Source organism: Monodon monoceros, unplaced genomic scaffold, assembly GCF_005190385.1.
Source record: "Monodon monoceros isolate NGI ecotype Baffin Bay Population unplaced genomic scaffold, NGI_Narwhal_1 Super_Scaffold_18, whole genome shotgun sequence".
NCBI classification, from domain to species: Eukaryota; Metazoa; Chordata; class Mammalia; order Artiodactyla; family Monodontidae; genus Monodon; species Monodon monoceros.
The window spans coordinates 153153026-153179289 of record NW_021703774.1 but is presented as its reverse complement, the minus strand read 5'-3'; the positions used below and the strand labels follow the sequence as shown (position 1 = coordinate 153179289).

Here is a 26264-nt window from a genome sequence, read left to right as displayed (position 1 = left end):
TTGGTTTTCCAGAAGGAGCTCATAATAGAGGGTTCCCTTCCAATGTCACCATATACACAACATCACCTTCTTTGGATGAAGACTGGTCTTTGGTGTGGTTGGTGGTGGTTCGTTTTGCTTGTCCTACGGTCTCTTCCATTCCACATTACTGTACAGTATCCACTTTTCATCACCCGTCACAATTTGTTTTAAAAATGGAACACTGGGACTTCCCTAGTGGTGCAGTGGTTAAGAATCTGCCTGCCAATGCAGGGGACACAGGTTCGAGCCCTGGTCTGGGAAGATCCCACATATCATGGGGCAACTAAGCCCATGCGTCACAACTACTGAACCTGCTCTCTAGAGCCCGTGAGCCACAACTACTGAAGCCCACGTGCCTAGAGCCCGTGCTCCGCAGCAAAGACAAGCCAGTGCAATGAGAAGCCTACGTACCGCAACGAAGAGTAGCCCCTGCTCACCACAACTAGAGAAAGCCCGCGCACAGCAACAAAGACCCAACGCAGACAAAAATAAGTAAATAAATAAATTTATTTTAAAAAAAAGAGAGAAAAAAGCCAAGTTCAAAAAAACAAAACAAGGGCTTCCCTGGTGGCGCAGTGGTTGAGAGTCCGCCTGCCGATGCAGGGGACACAGGTTCGTGTCCCAGTCCGGGAAGATCCCACATGCTGCGGAGCGGCTGGGCCCGTGAGCCATGGCTGCTGAGCCTGCGCGTCCGGAGCCTGTGCTCCGCAACGGGAGAGGCCACAACAGTGAGAGGCCCGCGTACCGCAAAAAACAAACAAACAAACAAACAAACAAAAAAAAGAACGTCTTCCTTACGTTTAAGTAGAGAATTGCATGCGGAAATACAGTCAAGGTTTTTTTCCGCTTAACTTATGTGGAACCCAAACATCAAAGCGATTAACGTAAGCAACGTGGTGCAAATGATTTTCAGTGCTTGATTTGGATATTTTGAGTATGTCAGCTGTCTCCCACGTGGTATAACGTTGATTGTTCTCAATGTCTCAATTTGATCACTATCAACTTCAACTGGTCTACCCAACCGTGGAGCATCGTCCAGAGAGAAATCTCCAGCACGAATCTCGCAAACCACTTCTGACACATTCGATCAGTCACAGCACCTTCTCCATACACTGCGCAAATCTTTTTGTGTTTCAGTTGCATTTTTACCTTCCTTGAAATAATAAAGCATAATATGCCAAAAATGCTTTTTTTCTTCCATCTTCAATATTAAAATGGCTACATAAAAATTCACCAATTTTTTAAATTTTTGCCCGTGTCGGATCTTAGTTGTGGTACACAGAATCTTCGTTGAGGCATGCGAGATCTTCTCGTTGCAGCACGCAGGCTTCTCTCCAGTTGTGGCATGCGGGTTTTCTCTTCTCTAGTTGTGGCACACAGGCTCCAGGGCACGTGGGCTCTGTAGTTTGCGGCACACAGCCTCTCTAGTTGAGGTGCGCAAGCTCAGTAGTTGTGGCGCATGGGCTTAGTTGCCCCGTGGCACGTGGAATCTTAGTTCCCTGATCAGGAATCAAACCCGTGCCCCCTGCGTTGAAAGGTGGATTCTTTACTACTAGACTACCAGGGAAGTCCCCCAAAATTCACCAATTTTGATAAGTCTTTTTTTAAATGCACGCTGATATGACAGCTGTCACATACAATCTAACAAAATTGTTTCGAATGAAGTTAAAGAAAACTAAGTGCTACTAGAGCCATCATACAGAAAAAAACGAAGCAACCTTTTGGCCAACCCAATATAAAAGTTTCTTAAGCCAAGAAGCAGTAATTGCCTAAGTACCCTCTTTATGAATGGGTGCAAAAACAAAAAGATCTCTGAAGTCATAGCTAAACTTACGAAGAGATTTTCTATATACGAATACCATTGACCTAATTATATTTTGAAAGTTTTTCTTTATTGAGATTATTATAACATTTAAAAGGATAGACTTTAAAGTGAATTAAGTATAAACTCAATAAAAAAGCTTCAAATTATACTTCATAAAAGAAATTACTTGAAAATTAATTGTGGATTAACAGCTCAACTCATCATGAATTACTTCATAACAACCATATGCTCTGTGGCCAAAACTGAGCTTTTTTCTTTACCTTCACTACAGAATGGCTTATCAACCCCTGAGAATCGTACAGTCTCCTTTATAATTTTCTGCAGTTTACAGTAGTCACACATTGCCATAACTTTATTTCTCTTTTTGTATTCATCAGAGCAAATCTTGCCACAAAACAGAAACATTTTACCCTGCAGAGGAAGAACAGTCATTAATATCTAATTAAATTAAACAGTTGCTTTATTGTTAAGAAATCCTTTTCTTTCTCATTTCAAAGCAAACCAAGGGACTGTCAAAGATGAAAAGACAAAAATACTTCTTTAGATAAACTCATATTCAATCCCTTCCACGACCTCTCTTTACCTTGTAGAAAAGAAGTTCTGGTTTTGTGGCAAACAGGTGGTTACAGTGCTGACACTTGAGTTTAACAACTGTATGGGTTAAAGCAACTTGCTGGGACTGAGCAGAAGGAGGCTGGAGATTGGCTGCGGCAGAGCCACTGACGGAGCTGGGGGAAACGGCAGAGGTGTTACCTCCTCCTGCTGACACTGCTGACCCAGAGGGTGGACTTACAACCACTTGGCCCTGAGACAAGGGCACTGCTGAAGAGTTTGTTCCTTTTGGCTTGTTAAATACATTCTGAATGAATACAAATAAGGCAAAGATTTTATCAACTGAGAAATAAGGTAACTTGATCAATTTCATTTTCTCATTTTAATAAATTAATTCCCCCCAAACGTTTCTTGAAAATTTTATTGAGTAGTTCACAGAAAGAGTTGAAATGGCATGCTTCCAGAATAGGACTGAGAAATGCAACATTAAAAGATTGAGGACTAAAATTCAGGCTTTCCAGACAAAGATCTCTAGTACATGACTAATTAATAAATTAGAGCAGGCCTCTCCTTTCCCCCCAAGATACCCCTTCACCTGCACTCCCATTACCAACCAGCCTCTCATGACTATTAAGAGCACAGTGGCCACCAGTAGTCTCTTTCTCCCTGGTGCAGGCATCTTCCCACCCAGGAGGATGGGAAACTCTACCCTTTCCCTGTGTATCAGAGAGAAGAGAATGGGACAAGTAAGTGGAAGCTTCCATATCCACGCCAGGAGTCATTATGTATCTGGCCCAGGATGAAACGAAGGGACACATGAGCACATCACCATGCCACCTATCCAAACCATAGCCTAGCTTCCATTCTTTTGAAAGGGAGAGAGCCAAGGGAGAAAGCGGGAGAGAAAGGTAGTTTAGGTGAGCACTCTGAATTAAGAAGGACTGAGGGTCAAATCTTGGGCTCAGACATTTTGCAGAAATGACCTCTTGGATCACAGCTGAATAGAATTTTTTTCTTTCTAACTTAATAAGCATGGTCCTTCAGCAGTTAACATTTGCCATAGACCAACGCCTAAGAGAACTGCAAGGGCAAAGTACTACCTTAGGTCATACCTGGAAAGCCACCACACAACTGGAGCTGCAGAAGCTGTATATAGTTCCATTGGACATGGCTAGGTGATACTGAGGGACTGCTGAGGTCTTACAACTATGACACAAAACCTGGACACCTTGGTAGCAAAAAATAAAAACCAATGAGTAAGTTACACAGATGAACAAATGATCCAAAAATGTATTAGGAGAGTAAAAAACCCAAATATTCAGTAATATGCAAAACAAAAATGAAGGAACTTTACAATAATATGTAAAGCTAACCTCAATTAAGTCCCACTTAAGCAAAAATTAACTTGGAACTTATACACGTTTTTTCTCTCTTTTCACATATGAAATTACAAAATAAACACTTCAATCAAGAGAATCACTGAAAAACTTTGTCACGTAAAAATCAGCTCTTGGGCTTCCCTGGTGGCGCAGTGGTTGAGAGTCCGCCTGCCGATGCAGGGGACGCGGGTTCGTGCCCCGGTCCGGGAAGATCCCACATGCCGCGGAGCGGCTGGGCCCGTGAGCCATGGCCGCTGAGCCTGTGTGTCTGGAGCCTGTGCTCCGCAACGGGAAAGGCCACGACAGTGAGAGGCCCGCGTACCACACACACACAAAAAAAAAAAATCAGCTCTTTGTGGGACTTCCCTGGTGGTCCAGTGGTTAAGAATCCGCCTTCCAATGCAGGGAACATGGGTTTGGTCCCTGGTGGGGGAACTAAGATCCCACATGCCACGGGGCAACTAAGCCTGTGCGCCACAACTACTCAGCCCGTGTGCCACAACTACTCAGCCCGTGTGCCACAACTAGAGAGAAGCCCGCGCACCACCACAAAATATCTCACATGCCGCAACTAAGACCCGATGCAGCCTAAAATAAATTAATTACTTAAAAAAAAATACTGCATGGATCCTTCAAAGAAAATAAAAATAAAAATCAGCTCTTTGAAACTAAAATAACCTTGGGTCTTTATTTAACCACATAGATCAGTTTAGTTTGTAACGAAGTGAAAGAAAAGCAGTCACATTCTTCTTTAATAGTTATGAAATCTATAAATTTATCAAACTTAAACATTACCTGAAGAAATAACTGTCTTAACTCTGTAAGCAGATAAGCAATTAATAGAGCAGAAAAGCTCTGTTTTTCCTGAGTCGTTCGTAGTCTCAATCATTTCAGCTGAGGGCCTCAATGATTTCCCCAAGGCATATGGAGGAGTTTGGGCTGAATTCTATTAAAATAAAATAAGATTTAGATACCTAGTACAAGCACACGTATATATATATATGGTTTAAGGAAAGAAAAAGAAAAGCTACCTACAACCAAAGGCTTTGGCTAAAATATTTGAGCATGACAATGATAGCAGCTACACTAAGTACAGACTTTCCTAAAAGTTGGGATGTAGGAAAAATAAGTTCTTTCAGACAATAATACAAGCATACCTCATTTTATTGTGCTTCACTTTATTATGCTTTGCAGATACTGCATTTTTTACAAACTGAAGATCTGTGGCAACCCTGTATCAAGCAAGTCTATCAGCGCCATTTTTCCAACAGCATTTGCTCGCTGTGTCACATTTTCGTAATTCCCGCAATATTTCAAAATTTTTCATTATTATTGTATATTTTATGGTGATCTGTAATCAGTGATCTTACCATTGTAACTATTTTGGGGCGCCATAAACCACTCCCACTTAAGACTAGCTAAATTGATAAACGTTGTATGTGTTCTGACTGCTCCACTGACCGGCTATTTCCCGTCTCTCTCCCTCTCCTCAGCCCTCCCTATTCCCTGAGACACAACAATATTGAAATTAGGCCAGTTAATAACCCTACAATGGTCTCTAGGTAGTCAAGTGAAAGGAACAGTTACACGTTTCTCACTTCAAATCAAAAGCCAGAAATGATTAAACTTAGTGAGGAAGGCATGTGGAAAGCTAAGAGAGGCCTAAAGCTAGGCCTCTTGTGCCAGTTAGCCAAGCTGTAAATGGAAAGGAGAAGTTCTTGAAGGAAATTAAAAGTGCTACTCCAGTGAAGACACAAATGATAAGAAAGCAAAACAGTCTTACTGCTGATATGGATAAAGTTTTAGTGTCTGGACAGAAGATCAAACCAGCCACAATATTCCCTTAAGCCAAAGCCTAATCCAAAGCAAGGCCCTACCTCTCTTCAATTCTATGAAGGCTGAGACAGATGAGGAAGCTGCAGAAGAAAAGTCTGAAGGTGGCAGAAGCTGGTTCATGAGTTTTAAGGAAAGAAGCCATCTCTAAAACATCAAAGTACAAGGTGAAGCAGCAAGTGCTGATGCGGAAGCTACAGGTTATTCAGAAGATCTAGCTAAGATAACTAATGAAGGTGGCTGCATTAAACAACAGATTTTCAATGCAGATGAAATAGCCTTCCATTGGAAGAAGATTCCATCTAGGACTTTCATGCTAGAGAGAAGTCAATGCCTGGCTTCAAAGCTTCAAGGACAGGCCAACTCTCTTGTTAGGGGCTACTGCACCTGGTGACTTTAAGTTGAAGCCAATGCTCATTTATTATTCTAAAAATCCTAGGGCCCTTAAGAATTACGCTAAGTCTACTCTGCCTGTGTTCTATAAATGGAAGAACAATGCCTAGATAACAGCACATCTGCTGACAACACGGTTTACTGAATATTTTAAGCCCACTGTTGAGACCTACTCCTCAGAAGAAAAGATTCCTTTCAAAATATTATTGCTCACTGACAATGCATCTGGTCACCCAAGAGCTCTGATGGAGATGTACAATGATATTAATGTTGTTTTCACACCTGTTAACAAATCACCCATTCTGCAGCCCATGGATCAAAGAGTAATTTTGACTTTCAAGTCTTATTATTTAAGAAATACATTTCGTAACGCTATTGCTGCCATACATAGTGGTTCTTCTGATAGAGCTGGACAAAGTAAATTAAAAGCCTTCTGGAAAAGATTCACCATTCTAGACGACATTAAAAGCATAAGTGATTCATGGGAAGAGGTCAAAATATCTACATTAACAGGAGTTTAGAAGAAGTTGACTCCAACTTTCATGGATGACTTTGAGGGGTTTAAGACGTCAGTGAATAAAGTAACTGCAGGTTGGTGGAAATAGCAAGAGGACAAGAATTAGAGGTGAAGCCCGAAAGATGTGACTCAATTTCCACAATCTCAGGACAAAACTTTAATGAACAAGGAGTTGCTTCTTACGGCTGAGCAAAAACAAGTGGTGTCTTGAGATGGAATCTACTCCTGGTGAAGATGACTGTTGAAATGACAACAAAGGATTTAGAATATTACATAAATTTAGTTGATAAAGCAGCAACAGGGTTTGACAGGATTGATTCCCATTCTGAAAGAAGTTCTACTGAGGTTCAAATGCTATCAAACAGCTCTGCATACCACAGAGAAATCGTTTATGAAAGGAAGAGTCAATCCATGCAGCAAACTTAATTGTCTTATTTTAAGAAACTGCCCCAGCCACCCCAGCCTTCAGTAATCACCACCCTGAGCAGTTGGCAGTCATCAACATCGAGGCAAAACCCTCCACCAGCAAAAAGATTACAACTCGCTGAAGGCTCAGAGGAATGTTAGCATTTTTAAATTAAGGTATGCACATTGTTTTTTTAAGACAATGTTATCGCACACTTCACAGACTACAGTATAGTGTAAACATAACTGTTATATGCACTGGGAAACCAAAAATTTGTGTGTCACTTTATTGCATTATTTGCTTTATTGTGGTGGTCTGTAACTGAACATGCAGTATCTCTGAGGTATGTCTATAAATGCCCTCTCTTTCTAAAGGTGAAGAAAAGACATAATCTGTCTAAGTTAGTTATCTAGTAAGCTGCTTTCCTAGCTACAGAAACTGGATGAACTCAATCACATGTCTCTAAAACTCTTAACTGATGAAATGTCTATAAACACTATTTTAGAATTATTTAAGGATTAGCTCTTTACTTTTTGAAAGGACCCACACAGACCTGAAACATACCTCTTTCAACCAAGAATATATATCAATTATATATATATATGTATATATATAAATTATATTCGTGTGTATGTGTATATAAGAATTGATACATATAATCTTGCTTTATCGCAGTGGTCTAGAACCAAACCCACAATATTTCTGAGATATGCCTGTAAAATGTAAACTGAAAAAAATTAGTAACTACTCATCTATATTAGCAACAACAAAACACATTAAAAGTAATAACTAATTAGTCACAACATACTTCTCTCATCACAAATAATCAGAGAGGACCAAGTAATCCATGAACCGAAGGACCACCCTCAGGACAGACTTGGACATCAATCTAGGATAGAGTCTACCACCTTGACGGTTACTTAACTAGGAAGACTCTTTATCAGGAGATAGAAAAGATGTTTAATGTATATTAGGAGATTCTACAGAACTACCTGTAGTTCAAGCTGAGTTTCATAATAAAATTTGCCTGTAAGGTTATTCATGTTTTAAGAAACAACAACAATAATAATGCTACCATTTATATAAATTACCAATGTTATTACTTACTGAGTGCTTACCATGAGCAGGCCCCACACTAAGCAATTTATATACACTATACCATAAAATCCTTTCAATAACATAGTGAGATACTTTTAAAAAATTATATATTTTTTTTAAAAATTTAAACAAACTTTAAATTAACAAATAAACAATAAAGTAGGAGACTAAACTTACTTCATCTGGCTAAGTCCAAGCTCCTAACTGCTACCCTGTCACTGACACAATATAAGGTCTTTTAGTAATGAATTAAATAGGGAAGTAAAAGGTAGGAAAATATAAATTGCAAAGTTACAATACATAATCTTCCTGGTAAAAGATGAACATCATTCATGCAGTTGATAGGGTATAATACCAGTAACAAAATCAGGAATGGAAATGATTTTTGGAATACATATATATATGTATATATATACACACACACATATATATATAAAACATGGATTTTATTCTTGTGAAAGTAGTAGCCAGACTGCAAAAAGTGGCTAAGTTTCTAGAAAAGAGATACTTTCCAAAGATGAATATCTATTACCAACTGCTCAAAGGAATTAAAAATAAACCAAACATCCTAACTGAAAGAAACTTTTAATTATCATTTATACTTTTTTAAAAAATAACTTTTTAAAGACCCCATATTATTCAGCAATAATTAAACTGACACAAATTAATATATTTAGTAACAAAACTAATAAATAAAAATTAGCTAAAATTTTAAAAAGGCAGTTGGAAAATAGAAAAAAGAAAACAAAAAAGCTACAGTATTCTAATAAGGCAATGTTGCCAGAATAATTACAATTCTTTCCAAAACACATTTAAAATATATTTTTTCTAAAAGGAAAAAGATGTTTTATATTTGCTGATTGTATCATCTTTTAACTCTTGGTCATAGTTCATTCACAATAATATGGGGTTTTCTTCACTATCAATATGTCACAGAATATTTCAGACTCATAGCAAATCATGAAATTACATTTGTGAATTCTTGGCCATGAAGGAAACCCTAAAAAATGACCTAGTTCACCTATATCATCTCACTGTCAAATCAACCCTTACAGCATCAGAATCTATCCCATTTTTCAGGAGGGGAAATCACACACCAAGATCAACTGATGGGAAGAGCTCACTCTTTTACTCTGCACTTCATCCCTGTGCAGCCATCTCAGAAGGGGTAAGCCCAACTGTACACAACAGACTGATATTCATACCTGTTTATATGCTGTGATACTTGTTGAACTAAAAACCTTCTGGGACTGGCAAGGACCAGAGCTACTATAGCAATAGCTCCCACAGTTCTCACAACAGTTCATGGTAAGGTTGTTGGTAGAATGAAATTTTGAAAAACAGGCATCACTACAAAGACCATGTAGCACATTTTGATATTTAACTTCAAATCGAATCTAGGAAATAAAAACACATACAGATACAAAATAAGCAAAGCCAGTTAAAAACATCTAATCTGTGAAGAGAATCCCAATAAAGGTGAAATTCAACTTACATCAGCATTCTTCTGACACATACTGCACCTAGTTGAAATGCTATTGGTATATATGGTAACAACAGGTTTTTTCTTTAGCTCATAAGAAGAAAGGCATGATTGGCTGCAGAAATCTTTGCTAGGAGAGGAATTTTCAAATCGGGTTGTGATCACATCCTTTGGATTTAAAATGTCTCTAAAAATAAATAACAAAGGCAAAATGAAATGTGTTCTTCGTAATTGTAATTTCTTCCTCTTTGTGAGCTAAAATAACTACATTTAGTAAGGGCAGCTATTGTATAGTAGTAAATGGGTAGCCCTGGAAAAGGCATCTGGAAAACTGGGTTTGATGATTAGTTCTATTACTTATCATCTGAGTGACAATGAGTGAGGCAATTACTGTCTCAATTTCCTCATGTATAAAATGGAGTTTATAATACTGAATTCATAGATGTGTTGAAGGAGAGCTACATTTAAAATATATCTAGCCAGATGCTCATGAAAAAAACATTGAGGCTTCCAGCTCCAACCAACTTTCATCCACTGGAGCCAACAGAACAAGTGGCCATCCCACAACTCCAGACCACAAAACACTTGTCCTCTTACTAGCCAGTAGCTGCCAAGAGTAGAAACATGAATGAAATAAGGAATGAAAAAACTTTTTATTTAAATGTAAGATTTGGGAAACAGATGAACTACCAAAGATTAGCATTAAAAATTAGCATGGTATATAAATCTTCACTATAACTGAAGAGACCAAAGAAACAAATGACAGACAAAAGCACTATTAAGGCTTTGGTATCAAAGGACAGATGGAAACAAGAATGAAACAAAAAGAATACAAATAACTGAGTTGTTCTATGAGACTTGTAGAGTTATTCTGTAAGAGCTAATTGTTACAATAAGCACTGCCAGTAAAAACAGAGACTAAGTTATTGCCATTCTTCTGACAAGTATAAAAACTGAAGGAAATAGTCATTAATTAGAAACACTAGTTTCTAATTAATGACCACACAGTAAAGAAAATTAATGGCAATAATATTATGTACTACAATAATGTACTGGGTAATTTCTATGTGCCACACAGTGGTCTCTTTACTCAAATTATCCAATTTAATTATCAAAAAACTCTGTAAGGTAAGTATTATTAGGACACCAAATCAGAAAGGTTAAATAATGACTTGCCAAAGTCATTCAGCTGGTAAGCAGTGAAGCCAGAATACAAATCAAGGCAGTCTGATTCTACAGTCCATGGACTTCATCATTCCACTACTCTGCCTTCCATCCTGTACCTTTATTATACAGAACTCCATGGTAAACTACAAAAGAATAACAACAGCAACAGGGACTTCCCTGGTGGTCCAGTGGTTAAGACTCTGTGCTCCCAATGCAGGGGGCTCAGGTTTGATCCCTGGTCAGGGAACTAAGATCCCGCATGCTAAGATCCTGCATGCCGCACCACACGGCCAAAATAAAAAAAAATTAAAAATATAAAAAAACAGCAATAGAGCACTACTTTAATGTTCTAAAACTCACCTAGCCTTACTAATATGACAGTGAATCTTGGAAACCAAGTGGATATGCCTACATGCAGATGAAGTATTAATTTTGAAAAGTAATTTTTCTACTAAAATCAAAGCAATTAAGAATTTTATTTAATAATGTAAATCTGCCAGTGCTATGTATATATAAGTAAACCAATGAGAATGACTTTTTAATGAAAATCTGTGCACATAAATATAAATGCATTCTAAACTTTATACATCCAAATATATGTTACATCTTAACATTCACCTTAGAGAAACCATACCTCTCCCAACAACATGGCTCAAACATTTTTTCTAATTTCTCTTTTAGTTTACAAGAACTCTAAGCACTTTTTAATTTTATAGTCAGAGACCATGTTTAACAGTATGACTCAGTTTAATCATCTACAGCAGTCAGCTGGTAAGACATCAAGTAACTTTTGGCAATGTGCAAAAATCAAACCCCAGCTTGAAAGATAGATTTATCACCTAACTTAGTCTAAAGGAATGTTTCACAGCCTCTGAAGGCAATGCAAAATCAAGAGACAAAAAAAAATTTTGAATAACAACAGCATTGTGGTAAAAAGCCAATGACAAGAGTCTCTAAAGAGAACATGTATTTGGATGTATAGGCAGTGTTATGTTCTTTAAAATTTAATTAATTTCCTTTTGATATTTGATATGCTGAGATTGAATATCTAAAAACAAAAAACTAAATTTACTCTTCCAGATCAGTTTCATGAGAATGACATAAAAGAGTTAAAGTAAGGTATCAGAGGGGCATTTTGGAACAAAACTAAATTTGAATATTTAAGTAAAATGTTTTAAATGCCTCTTTACTTTTAGTTGGGGATTTCCATTTTAACAGGATCTACTTTTAGATACCTAAGGCCAACACACCAAGCAGATAAAGAAACTATCATATATCACCAAAGACAAAATAGAGGCCTATAAATTATATGTTAAATATACGTAATACCAAATTTATTATTAAAAATAATAGGATCCCACTTATTAAGCATTTGCTATGTGCTAGGTCCTGTGCCAACACTGTCTCATTAAAACCTGAGGAAGTAGATACTATTTACCAATGAAGAAACTAAGGCTTAGAAAGGTTAAATATCTGGCCCAAGGTCATATAGCTGGCAAGTGACAGAGCTACAATCTAAAACCAAGCTCTTAACTTTCCTTGCGCTACATTAGTGACTACTGACAACACACTGTATTCCTAGAATTGCACTACCACACAAATAGGTAAAACGTGCCAAATTCTTCAAACTTACTGAGGTAGAGAAAGAAGTTTATATAACTTCATTGCTATTTCTTCCTCTCTCTGCATCTATGCATTATTATAAAGTAACAATGACCCCCAACAAAAGCTCACAAGGACTTTTCAGGAATAAATGCATTATTTTTGTGGCCATTTACCTTCTAAAGAATTAAATAACTTTCATATACTATTATACGGGTGATATTATTTCATTCTATACTTCAATAACATTCAAGATAACAATTTTGAATATTGTTGTCTACAATTACAGTAGACGTACAATATAGGAGTGGTCCTATAGTTTCTCACAAATAATTTATTTCTTTCTAATTGAAAGAGATAGGAAAACTGGTCTAAACAATACTTTTTTACATCAAGTCACTTACTTAACTTTACAAAACTTTAGAATTTGCAAACTTCTCAATTAGCTAAAAAGTATTTCCAGGGAAATGAGCTAAAGAGATTTAAAATAGCAATAGCATATTTGAACTAAAAACACTTAAAAAGTAAGGGATATAATTAAGAATTTCATACTTTGAGCAGTTTGCACAGGTTTTCTTGGGAGGAGGTGGTAGGCAGACAGGTGAAGAATATCCGATGATGCACCTTGTGGAGCAAAAGAGCTGAGTAGATCCTGTCTTATGAAATGCAGTTTGCCCCTTATAAAGCATTTTTTTGCAACCAGAACAAAAAACCTGAATAGCTACGGCTGGAACTGAAGGAAGCGATATATTTGGGCCAGATGATGCAAGAGAGAGCTGAAAGCCTGGGGTCAACTGTTGGGCTATAAAAACAAAATAAGAAAAAACAACAACAACAAAAACTGTTTTCACATCAACATGAACATATATACATTCTCTATTTTTTAGGACAAATTCCCTCAGTCTTGAAATCCAATATTGAGGCAATAACCACTCTAAAACAGGCAGCTTCAAACTTTTTAACCATGACACATAGTTAGAACTACATTTCACATTATAACCCAAGAGACACACACATACATCTGTATGTGCATGTGTGTGTATATGTATATAAAATTTAATAACTGAAACAGTAGTTTCATGAAATAATATGCTTCCTTACTGTATGCACCACACTCTGATATACAGTTGACCCTTAAACAACTCAGAGGTTAGGGGCGCCGACCCCACGCAGTCAAAAATCCGTGTCCTGCTATCTCTGTCTCAAAAACTAAAGAATTGATAAATGACTCATCCAAGGGCAGGAAGCTGAAACAGTCTGGATAGAATCAGGACTCAAACCCTAGTTCTTCTGATTCCACATATTGTGATCTCCAATAGAACATAAAAATGTCCCCACACTTAGTTAATTTACAGATCTGTGGAATAAAAATACAGGTACTATATTTATTGAAAAAAATCACCTGTAAGTGGAACTGCGTAGTTCAAACCCATGTTGTTCAAGGACCAACTGTAATTATATTCCACTTTTTAAAATACTGGTCAAGACCAGCTAGCCAGTTTGAAAAGCACTGCTTTGTCTAAAGGAAGAAAAAGACTTACATGAGGTACTTTCCCTCAATTCTACTGGTCAGAATATAACAAATACTGATTCTAACTAACTTACAGTTCTGTATCTTACCAAGAGGACTGTCACTGACTGAAAAGACAGCACTAATTTTCAGTTCACTTTCTTGAGTTTTTGGCTTTGAAGCATGTACATATTCCTTAAAGAAAAAAAGAAGAGAGAGAGAAATGAATACAGTGTTAGTACTGAGGAAACTAGAAATTCAAACAAAAAAATAACTGTCATATTCATCTCTTCTACATTACAGTCGTAATCGCCTTCAAATACCTCAAAAGTCAAAATTTACAAGTTATTAGACTAGATTTAATCTTTTTCTTTCTTTTTTTTTGGCTGCGTTGGGTCTTCGTTGCTGCGTGCGGGCTTTTTCTAGTTGCGGCGAGCGTGAGCTACTCTTCGTTGCGGTGGGCAGGCTTCTCATTGAGATGGCTTCTCTTGTTGCAGAGCACAGGCTCTAGGTGCACAGGCTTCAGTAGTTGTAGCACACAGGCTCAGTAGTTGTGGCTCGCGGGCTGTAGAGCACAGGCTCAGCAGTTGTGGCACACAGGCTTAGCTGCTCCGCAGCATGTGTGATCTTCCCAGACCAGGGCTCAAACCTGTGTGCCCTGCATTGGCAGGCGGATTCTTAACCACTGCACCACCAGGGAAGCCCTAGACTTAATCTTTACAAAAAGGATCTTTAGAACTGAAGAATCTTTTATGATAGTTATATCTACTTCTCAAATGTAATCTTGTTATATGGGAGTAATACACAGCTATTTCAATGCTGAGCACTACCCCTTTTATAGGCTGCGTTTACAACGGAGCAATAAATGAAATTAAATCTGAATGATTTAGAGTTTGGATCAAATTAGTAATTTTAGCCAACAGATTTGCAAGTGGCATATCTCTTAATGTCAGAAGACACGAGTTTCAATGCAATCTGCTCATTATACAAAAAATCAACACAGCCTAAATCAGGTTTATCTTTAATGTATTCTTCAAAATGCTTTAAAATGACACGTAATCATGAAAGAAATTAAAATACATATATCTAACTTAAAAAAAGAGTGCCCTTTATTCTGAGATCAGAACTACCCTACATTTTGGAGCGGCGGGGGGGGGGTTGTTAAAACAGCCTTACATATTTCAAATAAAGTTTATTTATTTTTTTAAATGACAGTGTTCTTTTTTTTTAGTTATAGTATTTTATTTATTTGTGACTGCGTTGGGTCTTCGTTGCTGTGCGCAGGCTTTCTCTAGTTGTGGCGAGTGGAAGCTACTCTTCGTTGCAGTGCGCAGGCTTCTCATTGCGGTGGCTTCTCTTGTTACAGAGCATGGGCTCTAGGCGCGTGGGCTTCAGTAGTTGTGGCTCGCGGGCTCTGTAGTTGTGGTGCATGGGCTCAGTAGTTGTGGCACGCGGGCTTCAGTAATTGTGGTGCACGGGCTTAGCTGCTTCATGGCATGTGGGATCTTCCCGGACCAGGGCTCGAACCCGTGTGGCCTGCACTGGCAGGCGGATTCTTAACCACTGCGCCACCAGGGAAGCCCTCAAAGTTTTTTTTGTTTTTTTTTTTTTGCGGTACGCAGGCCTCTCACTGTTGTGGCCTCTCCCGTTGCGGAGCACAGGCTCCAGATGTGCAGGCTCAGCGGCCATGGCTCACAGGCCTAGCCGCTCTGCGGCATGTGGGATCTTCCCGGACCGGGGCACAAACCCGTGTCCCCTGCATCGGCAGGTGGACTCTCAACCACTGCGCCACCAGGGAAGACCGCCCTCAAAGTTTTTTGAAACAATGGTGATAATAAATGGTAGTTGTATTTTTAATCTCCCTGTACTTAGCAAAATAAATGACAAATGTATCAGTTCCCAAAGTTACTTTGGAATTTCTTTGGAATATTAAATGCCAAAGATTAAGAACCACTGCATTAATTTACCACTTCCCATGATGTACATTATGGCACCAAACAAACTGCTGCCTGTAAGGTAAGAATTATTGAACCTTCTTTATGGATGAGGAAAGTGAGGCTTAGAGATGTTCATCAACTTGTCCAAGGTCACAAAGATACTAAGTGCACAGATGGGAATCAAACCCAGGTCTCTCTGTTTCAAAATCCATGCTGTCTCCCTCCTAAATGTACAAATACAATATAACATAATTACTATAATGAATTCAAACCCTGGTCCCCAATGGAAATTAAGTTCCCCTGTTGTAGCTTCTCCCATCTCCTTTCACTCACAGCACTTGCCATAATACATCATATCATATTTATTTGGGTGATAATCTGTTTAATGTCTAACACCCCTCCTCCTCCCCCACACATACACTAGACCAAAAGGACCATGTCCACTAGGGACAGGGACCATATCTGTTTTTCCACCTCTGTACATTCAACACCCAGCACAGTCAGCATAACAAAGAAGACTATGGGTTCCAGGAGCAGACAGAAACAGGTGTGATCCTGGTTCTTTTTTTTTTTTTTTTTTTTGCAGTGGCGTGGCCGGGCACCAACACAACTTGATACATTTGACTGTATAGGACAATGGTTACAGAACACAAAGATTCAGAAAGACCCACTGCTTGGGCCCAACAAAAGACAATATTCACCCTCTGAATTCATAGTCCTCGGGGCTGCAAGGAGGACAGGCTTTTTCCTACATGCCTCTGGTAGAAGGTCCATGACAGTGCTCAGTAGAGCCACATCTGAGCCTAGCTGTATGTGGTGGGTGGATAAGACAGGACAGCCTCATTTCAGTTACTTGGGTGCGACCCTGAAGACACAGATGTGGATGGCTGAGTTGTTGTAGATCTGGGTCAGCAGTGCTCACGTGTAAGTCTCTGGTTCCAGCTCAACGACAAGCTCCACAGTGGAGGTACTGGCACCACCTGCAGGGACCTGAAGCTGCCAGCCTGAAGCTGTAGGGCAATGTTGATGGTGCAGTTGATGGCCAGTGCATGTAGATCTCAGTGCATGAGTTCTGACCCCATGCCCGTCCGTCCAGCAGTTTCTGGCAGTGGGCCAGCTGGGCCTTAACGTCAGTCTTCATGTTGACAGAAATGTCATTGGGCTTCCGGTGCAGGCAGTGGGGAAGCCGCTTCCACGGGGTGTACTAAACCGGGTCCAGCTCAGCCTCGACGGCCCCACGGGCCTCTCGATTTTCAGCCATGCTGTGTGCCTCCCTCCGGTCCACAGTGTCCTCCACGCGCATGTGGCCCACTCCCCTGCCAGGCCACTCAAGCATTGCGCCAACCAGCCAGAATACAGAATGCTGCCCATGACCACAAGGCCCCAAGAAGGAGAGAAAAGGAAAGGGGTATGCCGCAGGAAGGCCAGAACACTAGCGATCCCAGTTCTTAAACAAGTTATTTAATCTTTCTCAGTTTCAACTTCCTTATCTATAAAGATAATATTATCTAACCCACTGGACTAGATTTATGGGGGATAAATGATTTAATACAAATAAAGTATGTAGTGTGATGCCTTACAGTTAGCCAGAAGTTAAACATGATTTAAGAACAAAAATGCTAGCTCTTACTCTTTTCATAATTATGACATTGAATAAATATTTGTTGAATGAATGAATCTAAGTTAATTCAATTCAAAGTGGACATTCAAGTTCATTCAATTCAAATGTTCTTAAACATTATACTCAAATAACAATATTTACTTATTGGCACTTGCAAAAAGAGGAGGAAGTTAAAAGTACCTATATACACCTACTTCAACTTACCAAAAAGAACACTTAAGACTCAATAAAAAATTGTCTTACCATCAATTCAATCTCTAGTATTTTTCTAATATGCCTGTTACATTTCCCTAGTCAGTTTCTTTTACTTCATAAAGTAACTGTTCCACACCTCCATCACTCATAAGTCCCAACCCCACATACTTCCTGCTCAGTAATGTTTCTATTTCACCAAGAAAATAGAAGCAGCTAAGTAAGAATTCCTGCAACATTCTGATTCCCCCCCCTCCACCATGCCTACAAACTGATCAGCAAACTGTCCTTGAACCTTACAGGAAAAGGCAACCTTCTCAGTCATGACTAAAACAGCGCTTATGTTCAGGATCTCTTTCCCTTTCCCTTCTTACAGCACTTCATACTGTCTTTGTGTATCCTCAGCCTCTCTCTACCTTGTCAACTAAAAGCAGCATGAACTGTAAAGAGGCAAAAAGGTAGTTTATTTAGGTTCTTAGAATTGTAATTCAGGGATCACAGATTCTGGAAGAACCCAGAATAGTGTCCCAGTGGAGGAAAATGGGTAGAGGTTTTTATGGGGAAAAGGAGGAAGCTCACACAGGCTTACACAAGCTGTTTACCAAGAATTTGGATTGGACGATAAAACTGTTCTGTTCATAGGATTGGGTTATCAAGCACGTCTCATCCATTACTAGGGAAAGGTATGGTTTCCTTAGTCCAGAAAGAGTCCAGTTCTCAGCATTGTTCTTTCCTTTTGGCAACTCAGCAACTATTCAGCAGTTTTATGTTAGAGAGTTCAGCAAAAGTTCAGCATGGGCAGCAAATGTGGAGATCCTCAAGACAGTCTCAGTCATTCTTGCCTTTGTTCCTTTCACAACCTCCATATAGGTTTCTTCCCTTCGGCTTACAAGGAACCTATTCCCTAAGGAACTACTGCCCTCTCTTCTCTCTCCCTTTACAACCGAACTTAGAGAAAAAGTATTCCATTCTTTCTCTACTTCCTCACTTTGATTCCCTCCTGAACACAATGCAATCAGGCTACTGCTTCAACTGAAGGTGTTTTAAGATAACCAATCATCTCACTATTGTATAATTCAACAAACAATTTTAGGTTTTATCTTACTTGGCTTCTCAGATACATCTGACACTGCCAATGATTCCACTGGTTGTCTTCGGATTATGTTATTACTTCAATTCATCATTACTATTTCTTAGTATCCTTCATTGATCTTATATTCACCCCTGAAGTCAATGGTTCCAAATTCAGTGGCATCAGAAGCCCCTAAAAGTCTTATTAAGACATAGAGTGTTGGGTTTCAGCCTCAGAATTTCTGATTCAGCAGGTCTGGACCAGGGCCCAAGAATATACGTTTCTAACAAGTTCCCAGGTAATGGTGAGGCTGCTGCTTGAGGGACTACTTTGAAGCCATTTTGAAGCACTAAATTAATCTAGTTCCCAGCTTTCTATCCTGAGCTCTACTCTCTTTTCTCTACTTTTGTTCCCTGAACAATCTCATCCACCTTCATGACTTCAACTATCACCTATATAGGGTCATCAGATATAGCAAATAAAAATATAAAATGACCAGTTAAATTTGAATTTCAAATAAACAACAAATAATTCTTTAGTATAAGTAAGTCCCAAACATTGCATGCAACATACTTATATGAAAAAATATTCATTGCTCATTTGGTAATCAAATTTAACTGAGCATTCTACATTTTTATCTGGCAACACTATACCTACAGGTAGATAACTCTCTAATCTCTAAATACCACATCCATATGGGCAAATGCCTCCCAGTGCAAATTACCACTTGAATGTCCCACGAGCCCCTTAACACAACAGATTCCAATACTTATTACTTCCCCCCAAATCCTGTTCCTAGCCCCTCAGTAAATGGTATTGTCACAAACTCAACTTACTGAAGCCAGAAACCTCTTGAGTATTCCTGGATCCTCCTTGACCCTCATACTTCATTTGCTATCTCTAAGTTGGATCAATTCTACCTGAACATCTAAAATCTATTCTCTTCTCCCACTTTACTATTGAAATACTCAACCACTAAACACACCACATTCTCTCACCCCTCCATGACTTGGCACATGCTCTTCTCTGTCTGAAGATCTTCATCAATTGCTATAACTCAAGCGCTACCCACCCTGTGAAGCCTTCCTCTCCTCCCTAGACAGACATAAGGGATCCTTTCCCTGTGCTCCCAATGCACCTTATACAATATTTAAAATTACAGTAATTACATAATACTGTGATTTTATATCTGTATAGAAGTGGTACAAAGCAACAGAAAGAATATATGCTTGAAGCCAGTCAAAACTAAGTTCCTATTCTAGCTCTGATGCTTCCTTTGAGTTTGTAAGTTACTTAACCTGTCCTTCCCTCAATTCCCTCCTTTGTAAAATGGGGTAAGGATACTTCCCTCCTATGTTTGTAGAGTTTAAATGAGAATAGGTAAGACATACGTAGCATACCTTCTGGCAGGGAGAAGTCACCCAGCAAATAATTACCTCTCCCATTTCCATACCTTTATTCCCCCTTACACTATCAATTCTCTTGAGAGCAGAGGCCCTATCTTTTCATCTTTGTAGCTCCTCTGAAAACAAAATAACTAACAAAGCTTAGCATCCTAGTTAAGGGTTTGGGCTCTTGAACCAGACTGCCTGGGTTCAAATGCTAACTCACCCATTTACTAGTTGTGTTACATTTAGTTTAGCAAGTTACCATCTGTGTCTCTGTATCCTTGTATGTAAAGTGGGAATAATAACATACTTAACTCGTAGGGTTGTAAGCGTCACATGTAAACTGCTTACAATGGTGTTCAACAAGTGCTTTAGGTTATATAAACAGGAATAAAAGTCACTGAACGACTGAATGAGAGCTCAACTATAGCTTTAATATCCAGAACAGACCCTTAGTATATCATAAAATACTCAACTTTTCAATTTTTTGTCTATTTTCCAATATTCAAATATGACATGAAAAATTGCACATACTATTTGTTCAATTGGCTTTTCCACCATAGGTCACACTCTCAATCATGAAAAATTATAGCCTATTCACCTTGAAGCATTAATATAAACCAAAAGGAACTAAGTAGGTCCCTATCCACTTAAACTTACAATGTAAGCTGTTAACGGGATTTTCATTATCACAATTTTTATACAGAAAGAATACTCAATTAACTCACAGTACAATATTTCTTAAATTTTTATACTACAGGCAAGGTATGATGAAAGAAATATTGGATCTGGAATTTTAAAAAACTGGTTTTGTATCCCAGCTTTGCCATGAGACCTTGGTGAAGTCACTTATTCCTTCAGGCTCAGTTTCCTCATCTGTGAAACACAGCCTCTTTTATTTTAATTATTGAGCATGTGCCAGTCATTGTGCAAGGAATTGAGATCAAATAAGACCAGACCCAGGAAACCAAATTCATTGACCTCCAGATGCCATAATAAATGTAAAAGCACTACATGATTTAAAAAAAAAGACAAAAAAAAAAAAAGACAGAGAAAGAATGGCTAATTCTACCTGAGTGACAGTTAAACTATATCTTAAAAGAGGAGGAACTTTTTGCCAAGCTAAAGTATCCAGTTTAGTATACACAGGCAGAAGAAATGGCATGTGCAAAGGCAAGGAAATAAAAATCAACAGAATATACCTTCCTGTGAAATGCAAATAGTTTGCAGGAGCATAGATTAGAAAAGGTGGGAAGCACTATTGGGCATATACCCTGAGAAGACCATAATTCAAAAAGAGTCATGTACCACAATGTTCATTGCAGCTCTATTTACAATAGCCAGGACATGGAAGCAACCTAAGTGTCCATCAACAGATGAATGGATAAAGAAGATGTGGCACATATATACAATGGAATATTACTCAGCCATAAAAAGAAACGAAATTGAGTTATTTGTAGTGAGGTGGATGGACCTAGAGTCCGTCATACAGAGTGAAGTCAGAAAGAGAAAAACAAATACCGTATGCTAACACATATATATGGAATCTAAAAAAAAAAAAAAAAAAAGGTTCTGAAGAACCTAGCGGTAGGACAGGAATAAAGACACAGACATAGAGAATGGACTTGAGGACATGGGGAGGGGGAAGGGTAAGTTGGGACGAAGTGAGAGAGTGGCATTGACATATACACATTACCAAATGTAAAATATATAGCTAACGGGAAGCAGCCACATAGCACAGGGAGATCAGCTTGGTGCTTTGTGTCCACCTAGAGGGGTGGGTTAGGGAGGATGGGAGGGAGATGCAAGAGGGAGGAGCTATGGGGATATATGTTTATGTATAGCTGATTCACTTTGTTATACAGCAGAAACTAACACACCACTGTAAAGCAATTATACTCCAATAAAGATGTTAAAAAAAAAAGAAAGAAAAGAAAGGTGGGAAGGATGAGTGACGACACTGAAGAGGAAAACAAAGGCCTAAACATGGATAGTTCGGATGCCACACTAAAAAGTTTATGTTTTATCCCGCATGAGGAGACAGGGTCTTTAAAGAGAGCAGTGTCATCAGATCTATAAAGAGCACCATAGTGCTCTTTCCCTGTTGCTGGGGAATTGCATGGGAGGTAGAGGCCCCGGTGCATTCAAGATTCGGCTCCACCCATAACCCATTGCTGTGGCCATAACCCACCGCCTTGGTGGAGGAAAGCATTTCCACTGGAGGTGTAATGGACATTAATACTGCTTTACAAGAGGTGCTGAAGACCACCCTCATCCAGGACAGCCTAGCATGTGGGATTCCGAAGCTGCCAAAGCCTTAGACAAGTGCCAATCCCATCTCTGTGTGCTTGCATCCAATTCTGATGAGCTTATGTCAAGTTGGTAAAGGCCCTTGTGCTGAATGACAAATCAACCTAATTAAGGTTGATGGTAACAAGAAACTAGGGGAATGGGTAGGCCTCTGTAAAACTGACAGACAGGAAAAACCCTGTAAAGCGGATGGTTGCAGTTGTGTGGTGGTTAAGCAAAGAGTCTCAGACCAAGGATGTCATTAAGGAGTACTTCTAATAGAAGAAATGATCAAATTAAAAACTTGGCTCTTGTTCCTCAAAAAAAAAAAAAAAAGAGTATCACTATACAGAGTTTTGGTGAGATATGTGACTGAAGACATGACGATGAATAGGAAACTGTTATAAAAGTCCAGATGAGAAATAATAAAACAGGGAGGAAAGGGCAAGGTAAAAAAAATTCTTAAAAGGTAGAACCCACAAAACTTGACAAACAAATGGTTACTTCTGGCAAAAGAAGAGAAAGAATTTACCATCTGGAGGGAAAATAAGTGTCATGTATACCACCATCCCGCACCCCACATCCTGTAGACACTACCTCAGAACCCTTCGCAGCACAGCATTTTAGGAAGGCGTGGAGTGGATGAACAAGATAACATCTACTTGACATCCCTGTCCTGGAATGACACTGCCTTTGAGATAATAAGAGAAATAGAGTATTATCACTATTACTTATTTTATTATTTATATTTTCAATATTATTGATTTGCTTATGCAATGAAGCCAATAACTAGAGTATAAAGCAAAAGAACTGTCCATGAAGGAAAAAAAAAATCATTTTTTGCCAAAACAACTAACTGGTCTCTCCACACTAATCTCCACAGATTTCCAATCTGGGTCCCTAAAAGGTAGCCATATGATCTTTCCAAACATGTTTATCTTATCCTCCCAAGTAAAACCCTACAATGGCTTCCCAAAGCTCTCAGGAGACCAAAATTCGTAACAAGGTCCACAAGGTTCTGCATAATCTGGCCCCAAACTACCTACACTGCCTCATCCTAGAAGTAGGATAGCATAGGCTCTGAAGTCTGATACCTGGGTTTGAATCCAATCTTTGCTATTTATGAGCTATGATCTGTGGTAAACTGCTTGACCTCTTTGTACTTGGTTTCCTCATCTCTAAAATGGGGATAATAATATGGTTGTGAGAATGGTGCCTGGCACAGTCTAAGTACATATAAGTGTTAATAGTGATAAGTTAGTATTTATAAGATCATGTTATTATGATATAATATACTCTACATATTGACATATTAATATCACTATTAGTGTTGTTATTATGATCATCATTATCATCGTCATCACCATTTTTGCACCTCTTCTGTTCCAGGCCCACTGGTCTTGCAGTCCTTCAAAAGAACCAAGCATCTTCCCAAATCAGAGCTTTCCTGTATGCAGATCACTCTACCTGGAACACTCTCCTCCATGCCTTCACCTAGTCAATTCATTCTTCATAATTTGGCTGACAAATCCTTCTCTAGCCCCCTGCCCCCAATCAAAACTAGGTCAGATTCCCCATTTCAGGCTTTTCTTCCACAGCACTTGTCTTAGTTTGTAATTATATATATCATGTGATCAATTACTTGTGTAATGTCTATCTCCTCTACTAACCTGCAAGCTCTATGAAGGAAGGGACTAAACTGATTTTGCTCACTCCTGGATCCCCAGAGCCTGGCATAGAGTAGACCACAAATACTTACAGAATAAATGGAAACTACTATCAGATACAAGAGAACTTTTTAAAAAGATGGAAAAAGGGTAATACACATTACTTTCTTCTCACAAAAAGAAATATAATAGAGTTACCAAGATCTTTTTTCATTCAAAGAGCAGAATAGGTGATTTACTCATCTAATGGGGAAAAAATCAGTTTGGGTTACCTTACAAGTCAGAAACTAACTAAAAATTTGAATTCACCAGGTGGAAAAGAAGAAATTTTTTAAATTTTAAAATAAATATGAAATGCTTACTTGAGCATTGTCAGGTTCTTCTTTAATTTTGTCCAGAAGCCCCCGCTGTGGTGCCATTGCTTTGCCACATTCACCATCCAAAGGTTCTTTCATTCTAATTTTTTAGGTAAAGGAATTCCCCGGTCTAAAACTAATAGATTTCTTCTTGGTGATGGATAGTTGGATTCCTAAAACACAACATAAAGGATTGGTACTCAGGCTTTTTTTTTTTTTCCATGTTTATCTATATCAAAAGCTTTGTTTTGAGCACAAGGTTTTAGGGCTAAGCATTTGAAAAAAAAAAACAACTCTTCTGGGGCCATGACTCTTCTCCTTTCTTCCTGCCTTCTGCTTCTTTGGTAGCTGCCTTCACATAAAGTCTTACAGCAATAGCTCCCACTTCCCTAATAGCTTTAAAGACAAATACTCTGGTCTTTTATATGTTGAAAGTTACTGAGGTAATTAGACTGGCAGACCAACACGTGAGAGAACGTTACCAAGCTCTTAGAAGAAAGGACTCAGAAATACTGTTTCTGAGTCCATGAGAATTAGTACTTGGAGGCCCACCTCAGCTTATATTTCTCAAAATGGGGCACACCAAACTCCCCACCCCCACCTCTAACTCAGCCTTCACTTAGAGGCCTCCATAAGGGCCCCAACTCTCGGCTTAAAGATAGATGAGAGCGCAAGTTGCCACCACAAATGAACAGATATGCCCTTACTTAAAGTGGACCACCTGCAGGGTCTCATGAAGGCCATGCCCAGGAATGAGCCCCTCTGAGATCCGCTTCCCAATCTCCTTCTTGTAAACAAGATTAGTCATTCAGCGGACTTCCCTTCCCCTAAACAGGACGTAGTACACCTGAAGCAAAAAGGAAACTCTCCAAAGTTGTCTTTACCCAAACAGGCAAGCCAGACATGGAAATGGGCAACTGGCTTAATAACCGGTGCGAGGGATGAGAATTTAGGACTACCTGCCACAGTTACAACAATCTATGGGCTCTCGTGTCGTAATCGCTCTCAAAATCTCGTCCGCACCAATAATTCCCACGCCTGTCACAGGGTACAAACGCTGCAACGTTGTATCTTTTGGAGAGAACGCGACCCGCAAATGCCTGTCAGCGTGTTCCTGCAGCGAAACCGCAACGCCCGACTGCGCCGCTTCCGCCCAGCGCCCGCCTCGTCACGTGGCGCGGCCGCCGCCCCGCCCCACACGGCCCCTCCCGCTGCTACCGGCCGCGCTCACCTTTTGGTGGCTTCCCTGCTCCCGGGGAGCACCGACCGGGGAAGGGGGAGTAGAACCCAAGGCCCCCACCCTGGGACGAAGATTATTTTCTCTTACGGGAATTTTTCCGCCTAATCCATCGCAACGCAACACCCGGACAACTGCGCGTGCGCAACCCTGGTCTCCGCCCCCTTTCCCATTATGCTCCAGACCTGAGCTGAGTGGATTTCCCAGCATTCCTCTTTCCTCAGTTATGGTTGACTTCTTAAAGAGACCAAAACCCAATGGTGAGAAGATAGAGGAAGAGGTTGGGAGGAAACTAAGGGGCGTAAGATGACGCTGTTAAGTGCCCTGCACCATTCTTTATTGCCCATGTCTGGAAAGGTGACCTGCCAAGAGAACATGAATAAATAATAGCTGATATTTATTAAGCCGAGTGTTTGGTAAAGACTTGATATGAATCTTTCCACTTAATGCTCACCACAACTCCAAGAGGTACAATTTTTGTCTGGGAGCTGTAAATGAAGACATCAACTTGTTCAAAGTCAAGATTTGATGTGTTTTCACTCAACATTGTTTTGGAGATACATCTATGATCTGTGAGGCTGTCATTTATTTGTTTTGACTGCTGTATAGTGTTCCACTTTATGAATGCGCTACAGTTTAACTGTCTACTTCTGATGGACATTTGAGTTATTTCCAATGTTTGGCCATTAGGAATAATAGTGCTGTGAACATTCCTGCCT

At 39.2% G+C, this 26264-nt stretch overlaps 1 protein-coding gene and 2 pseudogenes across 4 annotated transcripts in view; 1 reads left to right on the top strand and 2 right to left on the bottom strand.

Annotated features, from left to right (window-relative positions):
• The window catches only part of ZMYM6 (zinc finger MYM-type containing 6), a 43952-nt gene extending 18004 nt beyond the window's left edge, over positions 1-25948 (bottom strand). The window contains exons 1-10 of one of the 4 annotated variants that reach the window (XM_029229008.1): positions 25540-25948; positions 24315-24481; positions 13882-13981; positions 12829-13078; positions 9520-9694; positions 9230-9421; positions 4573-4723; positions 3511-3626; positions 2430-2705; positions 2107-2257 (exon numbers count right to left, since the gene is read on the bottom strand). In XM_029229008.1, coding sequence (XP_029084841.1) covers positions 2107-2257; positions 2430-2705; positions 3511-3626; positions 4573-4723; positions 9230-9421; positions 9520-9694; positions 12829-13078; positions 13882-13981; positions 24315-24407 — 1504 coding nt within the window. In that variant the 5' untranslated portion in view covers positions 24408-24481; positions 25540-25948. Of the gene's footprint in view, positions 1-2106; positions 2258-2429; positions 2706-3510; positions 3627-4572; positions 4724-9229; positions 9422-9519; positions 9695-12828; positions 13079-13881; positions 13982-24314; positions 24482-25267; positions 25424-25539 lie in introns of those variants that run through there. The other 3 variants (XM_029229010.1, XM_029229006.1, XM_029229009.1) reach the window with 3 other exon arrangements.
• LOC114898873 lies at positions 15437-18641 on the bottom strand (annotated as a pseudogene).
• Positions 22183-22650, top strand: LOC114898899 (annotated as a pseudogene).
• Positions 25949-26264: the final 316 nt, after the last annotated feature.